Here is a 10,705-nt window from a genome sequence, read left to right as displayed (position 1 = left end):
ATCTTAGATGAATATGTAATATACAAAATTATATTAAATAAATTAATTTTTTTAAATTAAATGATAAGTGGAATGGAGGCGGGTACCTGAATACCTGCTGATATGATAGACGGATAAGGATCAGAAAATGATTGATTCGTAAGGTGCAAGTTAGATCGGTCAAGTGAGAATTGATATTCGACCCGTACCCGTTCCTAAAGCCAAGGGAAAGTTAACTCCCAATCCACCTAATTTTATTTTTGTTTTTTAGAAGGGGTCCAGCTATTTCTTTAGCCCCTGATTAAATATAACTCCACTATTATGATTTTATCTTATCCATCGTAATTTCATAACAGACGCATAATCACCAAACCAAAGCCTGCTTCTGCCCGCAGCCAATTCCTACCGGCACCAACCCAACCGATACAAGACAATTGCCAATGATGTAATTTCGCAAACAATCCAAGGTCAATAGGATAACTCCAAGCTAGCTCATAAGCCCACGTGGACTATTCCTTTATCCGATCTCAGCCCCAATTTGGCCCGAACTCGGCCCTCTCCTCACCTAATATATATCCCCACTCGTCTTCCCCATTTCTACCGAGAGGGACACATCGCTGAGTAACAAAAACCAGAGAGAGAGAGAGAATAAAAGCTCCCAAAATTTTATTTTAATTTTTAATTTAACTTTTTTTCCAGTTGGAAAAGGATAAATCGAAATCTTAGCCTCTTAGGTTGCTGAGAAAGAGGAAAAGGGAAAGGAAAAGAATTTGATTTCTTTTCCATTTTGATTTTCCTTTTTTTAATAGTTAAAATTTGCAGCTTTAATTAAGTGAGGAAAAAGAGATGGAAGAGAATTCAAATTCCATTGCTGAGATGAAGAACGGAAACGACGATCATGGTTGGAAAACGGTGACGTATCAGAAGAAGAATAAGAAACAGCCGCAAAATCAGCAGCAAGTGAGGTCAGCTGCGGCGGGAGGAGGAGCTGGAGGTTCCGATCGACGGAGCGATGTTTTCCGGGTGATCGAGGAGCACTCCGAGGAGAGACACCGGAAATGGCTGGAGGATCGAAAAGCCGCCGCCGCAGCTATGGAGGATCATTCCGTTGTCATTGACGACGTCGAGGAGGTTAGCGACGGTGACGAGGCTCCAGTGCAGAATGGCGCCCCGGAAGAGAAGAAGACTAAGCCTAAGAAGCCTAAGAAACCGAAGGTTACTGTTGCTGAGGCTGCTTCGAAGATCGACGCCGCTGATCTCACCTCTTTCCTTGCTGATATTTCAGTAAGTAAAAATTATGTTTTGGCTATTTAGGGCTAAAACAAATTTTCAGATATTTCTGAATCTGATCTGCTACTACGTTCAATTTGTGTGTTAAAAGTTTGGGTTTTGAATCGAATTGCCCAAAAAATTGATGATTTTGACTTTTTTTTGGTTTATTTTAGGTTTCCTTTGAGACGCAGCAGGATATACAGCTGATGAGATTTGCAGATTATTTCGGACGTGCATTTGCTAAAGTGAGTGGGTCCCAGTTTCCATGGATGAAGATACTTAAGGAATCTCCTGTTGCAAAGATGGTTGATGTGAGTTTTTTTCCCCTTTTTCTTTAATTAGTAAAAATTTTGGAAAGTCAGTTTTTTTTTTTTAAAAAAAATAAATAAACCAAATTTTGGTGTGTAACAGGTTTAACAATGATAAGAATCGAAAGTTGTTGGCTTTTTATGAAGAACAACTGCGTTTTAATAAAATGTGGTTTGATGCGTGCGCAGACTAGAGAAAGACTACTATTTTTCATGTAAAAAGTGTTATATGATGTGAATTAGTCTAGATGACTGTCTATGACGTGTGCGTGGATCGTTTGTCCTTCATTTTTAGATATAATGTAATTCAGAAGTTTGACGTGTTAATTTCAGTATTGTGTCGGATATAAATATGGCTGTCCCTTGTTCTTGGAGCTTGCAGACTGCGGTAATATTTGTCATGTAGATCATCAGCTTCTGTTTCTCTTGTTTTTGCTTTCAACTTTAAAACCCGTCTATGCCCAAGTTTATTTAGCATTACTACTACTGAGCGCAGGTTTTGTGTCAGTATATGCACACTTCTGAGTCAATCCAACATGCAGTTTTAATAGTATAAGTCCATTTGAACTTCGTTGTATCTCTTGATTGGGTGTTTTTTCTGGTCAACTTTGTTCTTTTCTTTCTTTCTGAGAAGTGTGTTGAATTTGTGAATACTTGCTAGGTTTTTCACTTTGTTGAATCTATTGACTGGGTGTTTTTTTGGTCCACTTTGTTGTTTTCATTCCTTCCAAGAAGTTTGTTTCATAACTGTTGAATGGTCATGGTGATTCAAGTTACCTAAATCTTATAGTGGGTAACGGATTATAAATTTGGAGTTAATGATGCACTCAATTGGTAATGATTTTGTGGCTTTTGTGCAGCTCCCTCTCTCCAACGTGTCTGATGATGTGTACAAGACATCAACAGATTGGCTTAACCAGCGATCTGTTGAAGCGCTTGGCTCTTTTGTGTTGTGGTCACTCGATAGCATAATATCTGACATTGCACTTCATCAAGGCTCTACCAAAGGAGCTAAAAAGGTTGTTCAGCAGGCAGCTTCAAAATCTCAGGTAATTGTTCTTGGTCCTGCCTTCCTGTTTAGTTGAACAATGAATACATCTCTCTCTCTCTCTCTCTCTCTCAGAAGTCTAATTTTTAAGCTGCTTAGAACCTTTTTTTTTTTTCGTCTTCTTCTCCTCTTGCCTCTGCTTCAGCAAGGAGTAACTATTTGGGCATCATTACTCTCTAAAGTAGAGTCATTGTCAGTGATTTCACCAGAATAAATCAAAATCCCATCTTGTGTGGTTATTAGAGGCCAAATGGAGCTAAATAGTGTTTACTAAGGTTGCGATAATCCTTACTAATGTGAGACAAGTATTTAGTAGAAATGCATGCTCACAATTGTTGACATAAGCTGGACTGGAAGTGCTATATTTTGCCAAAGTTTGGTTCAACTGTTTCTACACCCTCAGGCGAGCTGAAGAATTTTTAGTTTGATTTAAAATGGGGTAATTTTGTATTTTGCCCATCTAAGGTGATCACTCGCTCTTGGAAAAGTACTCCAGTGGACATTAGTACTGCAGAGATCATGTGGTACTGTAGATTGAGTGATCAATCTTCATACTGTTTCTCCCATTGGAATGTTTTCTCCAGTAACAACAGCACATGTAAATCTCAGTAGAGGGATCAATACTGACAGAATTACGACTCAGTTACTCATCAAGAAAGCAATTAAACTGGAAAATGGTTGGATAAGCACTAATATAAAGTTAGGCTAAGCTCACAAGTAGTTATTTTAGTTGTTGATTTATTTTAGATTGGAAAGTACCTACGGAAGTGGTCAGTTACTTTGAGAGTATTTAAGTATTATTCACGTATAAAATGATTTACCTTCTTTGATTCTAATGGCATGTTGTGGATAAATCAATTACATAATGGCATTATGGTGCAGGTTGCCATTTTTGTCGGCTTGGCAATGGTATTGCGACGTAAACCTGACGTGTTGATTAGTTTGTTGCCATCACTGAAGGAGAATGCTAAGTATCAGGGGCAAGATAAGCTTCCTGTTCTCGTGTGGGTTATCACTCAGGTATTCTCTTGATAGAATCTGATAACCAGATCCTACAGTGTTTGATAAAAGATTGACATTTCCCTTTCTTTCCTATCTTATTGATTTGTAAGTGGAAAAAAGGTATCCCCTTTAATAATTATTACTCAAATACTGCAGGCTTGTCAAGGGGATTTGGTTGTTGGACTGTTCCTGTGGGTTCATTTTCTTTTCCCTATGCTTAGCGGGAAATCCAATTCTAATCCGCAATCCAGAGACTTAATTTTGCAGGTGGTTGAGAGGTAAATAGCCTTTTTAAAAATTTTTTTTTTCCTTTTGTTGTTACTGTAGTCAATTTATGGTCGATTTTAACTGAACTCATTCATTTCTTTGCTAAAAGCTTAAATAAGTTCTGTTTGGTTTTGATTGCAGAATTTCCTCCTCACCAAAGGCTCGAACCATTCTACTTAATGGTGCAGTCAGAAAGGGAGAACGTGTGGTTCCTCCATCCTCACTTGACCTTTTGATGAGAGCCACCTTTCCAGCAAATTCAGCCAGAGTAAAGGTCAGCACCTTGAAGCTAGAAATAATTGTATTCCAAAATATTTTTTGTTCTATTTATGTATGTTGGGTTCTGAGGTGTTTGTTTTTGCTTTTGCATTCAGGCAACTGAGAGGTTTGAAGCTGTGTATCCTCTTTTGAAAGAGGTAGCTCTTTCTGTTTCCTCAGGAAGCAAAGCTATGAAGCAAATCACTCAGCAAATGCTGCCCTTTGCCATTAAAGCTGCCGGAGAAGGTATTGTAAAATTTAAATACCAATAGTCTTCAGTCTTCGTTTGTGCGTTCTAAGAGCAGTTGTTGCCCTACCAAGGTCAGTTTATGGCTTTTGACAAGGTGAAAGCTTTTCAGGTATTCCTGAATTAGCAGGAGAAGCGAGTAACTTGTTTATTTGGTGTTTAACTGAGAACCCTGACTCTTGCAAGCAATGGGTAAGTTCAATAGAGTTGTAGCCAAATCATCTCTTATCTGCTTGTTGGATGCTTTCCTTTTCTATTTACTCATTATGATTTGTGATTCAAGCAGGATAACATCTATATGGAAAATCTTGATGCAAGTGTCGTCATTCTGAAAAAGCTGTGTGATGAGTGGAAGATTCATGCGGAGAAACATTCTGTGGTTGACCCTCTAAAGACAACTTTAAGAAGTTTGATAGTGAAGGTAAGGCTATGCTTTAATTTGCATTGGGGAAATCATTTTGGTTGTTCATTGAGTTCATTCTGAAAATGATAAATAATTGAATTGGGTAATTAGATGCGTGATCTACAATAATCACTAATCATGGAGATGACGCCATGTGCTGTGGTATGTAACTAAGGATATTCCTCTGGCAAATAGAACATATGTTGGTTGTGCATGCATTTTCTTTTCCTGAATCAACAAAGTTCTCAGTGGCCTTTAGTTTTGCACAGCAGTAATTTTGGATCATTGGTCTGATGGTGGTTTATCAATTGTGTAAGCAGCATATATTCTACCAAGTGTCATTCTCTATACAAAATCTGAACATGTGTGTTGCTTCGATGTTGGCTGGTTGTGGTCCTCAGTTGCCTAGTGTCTCTGTTCCTAGGATAAGCTGTCTTTTAGTATGTTAACGATGCGTAGTTACAAGTAATAAACTTTCTGCAACCAGACCTAAAACACTTGTGCTGTGGATTTGCAGAATGAGAAGGCATTGGCTAGTGATGAGAAGGATGCTGCTCGTCAAGCGACCTTGAAAGATGCTCAAAAGCACTGCAAGATACTTCTGGGTCGTGTATCACGAAGCAATGGATGCTTGAAGGCATTCGTTATATTGAGTATTGCAGTGGCTGTTGGTGCAGCTTTTGTGTCAAATGACTTGAAGTCATTTGACTTGAAGAAACTATTGGTCGACTTAAACTTATCGTAGAATTTTCCTCCCTCTTAAAATGGAGGCATACTGGCATATAGTGGTTCATGCCATTGTTACATGTCTAAATTATACCCGGCATAGAGAAGCTAGACGCCCATAACAAAATGGGTAAGAGATCGAGATCCTTTTAGAACCTTCCTTCAACCAAATCTTGTCGAGTTCAGGGAGCATAGGTATAGAAAACTAAGAAACATAATTCGTGTTGTTTTTACTATAGTCGTTTAACGGTGTTGTCTCTCTTATGTTCATTCCAAATTAAATTGAGAATTGAATTCTCTTGACATTTTGTTTATGTTGGCAACGTTACAGTGGTTTTTGTGCTTACTGAATTATTCATATGTGCGCTGAAGAACTGTGGAGATCAACTTTGATTTATTTATTTATTTTTTTTACTACTCTTCTTATCCATGTTGCGGGTTACAAGTACAGCAATTGCTCATCTTTGCCATCAACAAGTATATGTACCTCCTCCTAGTGCTAGGGATACTTGGTGTGCTCTCTCTGCATTTGTCATTTGGTGGCCGAGATTGTGCCTTTCATTCATGAAGTTTTACCGCACGGCGTTAGCAGCAGCATGTCAGCTGTAATTGGCTGCATGGACCTGTTATTTTTTTTTTGGTGCGTTGGAGGGTCATTGGCCCTTTCCATTCAACAACTACTTTGGGGAGAATAGAGCTGTTATTTGTGTCGTCTCTACAACTAGAAGTTTGGGACCCAGGAGGAGGACACTAGTCCACTACCGTAGATCTGCTCATTTATCTTTTCTGTTGCTTTATAACTTGGATCAGGAGTTACTGGTATGTATTGCGTTATTTGGCACCTAAATTCTTTACCAAGAATGATTACCCATTATGTTTTCACAGCTTCAGGTTTATTATAACTTTTCTTGTCAAACATTCGTGTTAAAAATCAATTCATAGCATGAGCCAACTGTAATTCCTTTTTTTTTTTTTTTTTGAATGGTCATCATATGTTCATCTTCTGGCAAGACTATTTGGAGTCAAGATAGAACGACGCCCATTTGGCTCTGGAATTTGACATTCGACCTTGGGTTAGCTGATGGGGTTGAGAAGAATCACGTATAGATATCAAATCAAGCAACTCAAATTAGATATGTTAAAATCTATTATTAGATTGTTTCTCCCAACTGAAAGAAGAAGATCATAAAACCTTTTTAAAATAATAGTAGTGATTCTTTTAAATTACTATTTCCAACTGCTGCATTTTTTTTGGGTGGACAGCACTGCACCTATCCATTACTTTTGTCAGTTCTGTGCGTTTAGACATACCAACCAAGGGTTCATCATCGTTCACTCATGATTCAGCTGGGGAGTGCTCATTTTTCAGGGTAGGCATATCTAAATTTATAAGAAAGATAGGATTAGATTGAGAAATTGAGTTATATGGTTATGGACGCTACCTGTGATGTCGACATTTTCCTTTTACCTATTAGTTGTCGATTGTCAATTAAAAATGCTACTTACCACTAAGAAAGAAACAAAGTCAAGGATATATTAATGTTTAGTTGCGACTTGCCAATGAAAGTTGCACTAATCAACAAACAAAACAAAAGACAATCGTCCAACATGTTAAAAACTCGACGGAACAAAAGACAACCTGCCGACATGTTAAACCCTTGACAAAAATGATGCTCACAAATTAACACAACAGTTTTTTAAAACAAAATCGTTACACGACATATCAATCGGCAACCAGTCCACGACGCCTTCACCACCTCTTTTCGCGATGATTATTCTTTGGTATCATATGGCGAAATTACATTTCCTGTGTCAAATTTCAATGTTGGCGGCTTAAAGAATGCACTTTATTTCCCTATTCTGCAGTCATCCTTCGGTACATGTCCTTGATAAATCTTCTATATATATATATATATATATATATCTGTGTGTGTGTGAATTCAACTCGATCTTACCACTCCTGGATTAGCATTATTCTACTACTTCACTATTATAGTTTTAGGAAGAAATCTTAAAAGAGAAAGATGGCATTGGGTACTCGTGCCTGCAATGCTATAGCTAGTCTGTTCTTGATTTTCTCATTGCTTATATATATTTATTACCTTTTCCAGTGTAGCTGAGGTAATGAAACAGATTAGTTTTTCTTCTTTTAGAACTTTTGCTCTAAGAATATGTGAATATTCAGTGGATAATAATTGTCCCTTACATCTTCTTTCTTTGTTGTTCAGTTTTTGGATTTTTGTTTTCCTTTCGGGGAAGGGTTACAACCAACTTCGTCCACAGGGTCTGTTTAATTTCAAATTTTGTTCCTTACAAAATATTTTAATTTTGTAAAAATGACATTGTTTGGAATATATTGTAATTAAGCATCTGTTTTTTCTTTTTCCCTTTGATATCATTGTGCAGATTGCAGGCCAATATGTACATATGGCTGCTCGGCGGCATCACACAAGCCATGCATGCGTGTTTTTCTGTCTTGAATGCTGTGCAAAATGCTTATGTGCGCCTCCGGGCTCTTCCGGCAACAAACAAACTTGATCTTGCTACAACAATTTCAAGAATAAGAACGGAAGTCCCAATTGCCCTTAATTTTTGTAGCCTACAAAGCGAGAAAGATGAAGAAGGTGGAAGAGAGGAGTCCCTAGCCTTCCATTTTTTTGTTTTGTTTTGTTTTGTTTTCCATCTTACAAACTTGGCTTCTCTCTGGTGGATTTCCACTCCATTTCTCGTAGTACACATATGGATGCATGACATGTGTCTTTATTTATTAACATGGATTATGATTAATCAAATTTAAAATGATCAGGTTCCTTTCTAATAAATGAACACACATGTCAAGTGTCCAAATATATATTGTGAAAAAATGAAGAGAGAATCCACTAAAAAAAAGCCAAATCACTCTACCCCTCTTGTTAATAAGACTGTAGAATGTTCTTGCAAATCATGACCTTTGTCTGGAATGTGAGTAAATATGTCATGTCGATTGCTTAATGAACTTTGGCTGTCTTATCTAGAGTTGAATTAGGTTTTTTGGGTGTTCTAATTGAAACACGTGAGTATACTCCTTCCTTCTGGGGGCATTGATCCAAAGCTCGAGCACGGTCCGTGCACTATTTTTCTTCTCTACCATGACGAATCAGTTGATCTTAATGTAGACATTGTTAAGCAATGTGTCTCGCTCCATGAATTGCAGCCTGAGCTCTCAAATGCAGAATACCAAGAGAGCAGGAGATTTTTCGAACTCAATTTGCCTGAACTCGACGTCAATTGCCCGCACCAAACTACTGTCGTTATCGCCTCAAGACGTCACGCTTGTTGGGTTCATCGTCTTTCTTTTGTCTTTCTTCAATTTCTTGCCCTATCACGAGTGGTTACTTCCTATCTAAAGCACATCTTTTCTCCATTTTACTGTTAATTTCACGGATGAGATTAAAATTTGCCCTTATATATGGTGCTTCTCGTCTCCTCAGTTGTAAAAAACCAAACCTCCCTACAAGTTAAATTTTCGTTTAGACAAGTTTTAATTCTTTAACCAACTTTCCCGATATGATCTTCAATAACTTAAAAAAAAAAAGACACGCGTGCGCGCGCACAAGTTGAAGCTGAATGTTAAGCCCAAAGGTTAGTTGGGCAGAAGATACTCGGATGATAGCCTAGAAGCCGTAGACCACGGTAAAAGTAAGACCCTGGTAGATAAGTCCAGCTTAGGCGCTTCAGGCCCAATTGTTTTCAGGAAGCGATGACTGCTAGAGGATTATTTGAAATCCACAATAATGCATCACTTTTTTAATAAGGTAATGTATGTGAGATAAAAAAAATAATTATAAAAAAATTACAATTATGTTTACAATGCAATCAAATAATATTTTTCAAATAACAAAATATTCAATCAAACTTGTACTTTGCAAACTAGTGAGTAATTCTAAGCTTGTTAAATCACACAGTAAAATTTGCATATAGTAGAAAAGACAGTTAATTTGCTGCGTTTGTTACCATCTTCTCCATTAACAGAGGTGTTTGTTACCACTTACCGCCTCTTACTGCTACTGGCAGCTGTGGTTTCTCTGCATTTGTAACTCGGATTGTGCCTTAGTTCAGTTTACTGCAACGTCCACAGCAGCGTGTGAGGCGTAATTGGTTGGGTGTACACGTAGTTGTTCAATTTGAAGATTGGACTTTGGCTCATTTGATAAAACCGGATCAATCACTCTCTTAATAAATATCACGTGCTCAAATTCCAGTGTTGATGTGAGAGCTACACGTGAAAAATCCAACAAAGATTGCGTTGGTAAGAACTCTTACAAGTAACCTGTAATTGCAGGGCATACTCCTGCTTGTAATTATGAGCGAGGCCCAAATTCATCCAAATCTTATTCAATAACGAGCATAACTTGTAATCGGAAGTTAAACTTATTCAAACTTTAGTCGAAAAAGAAAAAGTTTGGGATCCTTTGGAGGTAACCAGTCTACTGTAGTTTCACCTGTTTGCCTATTTCAAACTGCTTTTTAACAACTTGAATATAGGGTAACAAAAGAAAGGAAAATTTCCTTTGAGCTATAAACAAAAGTACCGTAGACTTTCTGCTTTGTTTTTAGTGATCTGGCAACTCTTTTTTCCCTTGTTTATCTGGCGGATGCACGATGATGTTCAACCAATTTCTGGGGAGAGACCGTACTGTTCACACTCCGAAATTTTGGACCAAAACCTGTCTAGAAAGTCCATATAAATGAGATTCGTGATTATTTTACTACTTTCTTGGAAACTTGCATTATATCCAGTTCTAGGATCGGCCATGAGATCTAAAATTTGTTATAGCACGTTAAGTTCTTGGACTGTGACAGAAAATATTGTGCTACTATCCAGAATTTTCTGGTATTCCGAGATAAGTTCTTTTCTTTCATTTACGACGACATAATATTCTGACGGGAGTGAGAAAAATCATGTAGATTTCAGATCAATCAACTCAAATTAGATATCCATAAATCTTATACTGTTTTTCCCTTCTTGAGGAAGACAATCTTAAAATTTTCTCAAAACAAGAAAAATCTTAAATCTTAAGACCAGAAAGAATAATCAAGCATCATCCCCTTTTTCTGGATCCATCTCATGTCAATAACCCGACCCCTACCGTCGTCTACGGGTAGTTTTAGACAAAATTTCTCTCAAGGTAGATACATGAATGCCAAGTATCAAT

General features: G+C 37.5%; 1 protein-coding gene and 1 long non-coding RNA gene across 2 annotated transcripts; both read left to right on the top strand.

Moving 5' to 3' along the window:
- Positions 1-587: 587 nt before the first annotated feature.
- On the top strand, positions 588-5,815 carry LOC140003928 (uncharacterized). The gene is made up of 10 exons (XM_072057705.1): positions 588-1,263; positions 1,425-1,562; positions 2,420-2,608; positions 3,490-3,627; positions 3,766-3,887; positions 4,018-4,150; positions 4,251-4,380; positions 4,494-4,573; positions 4,668-4,802; positions 5,302-5,815. The coding sequence occupies exons 1-10, from the start codon at positions 826-828 to the stop codon at positions 5,527-5,529; spliced, it is 1,731 nt and encodes a 576-aa protein (XP_071913806.1). The 5' UTR covers positions 588-825; the 3' UTR covers positions 5,530-5,815.
- A 1,432-nt stretch (positions 5,816-7,247) lies between these two features.
- LOC140010124 (uncharacterized) lies at positions 7,248-8,468 on the top strand. The gene is made up of 3 exons (XR_011817373.1): positions 7,248-7,386; positions 7,739-7,794; positions 7,917-8,468. It is a non-coding gene; the product is annotated as an uncharacterized lncRNA (long non-coding RNA).
- The last annotated feature ends 2,237 nt before the right edge of the window (positions 8,469-10,705 follow it).

This window comes from Coffea arabica, chromosome 7c (assembly GCF_036785885.1).
Source record: "Coffea arabica cultivar ET-39 chromosome 7c, Coffea Arabica ET-39 HiFi, whole genome shotgun sequence".
NCBI lineage: Eukaryota > Viridiplantae > Streptophyta > Magnoliopsida > Gentianales > Rubiaceae > Coffea > Coffea arabica.
The sequence above is the reverse complement of the archived record's forward strand: the minus strand, read 5'-3'. Positions and strand labels throughout refer to the sequence as shown.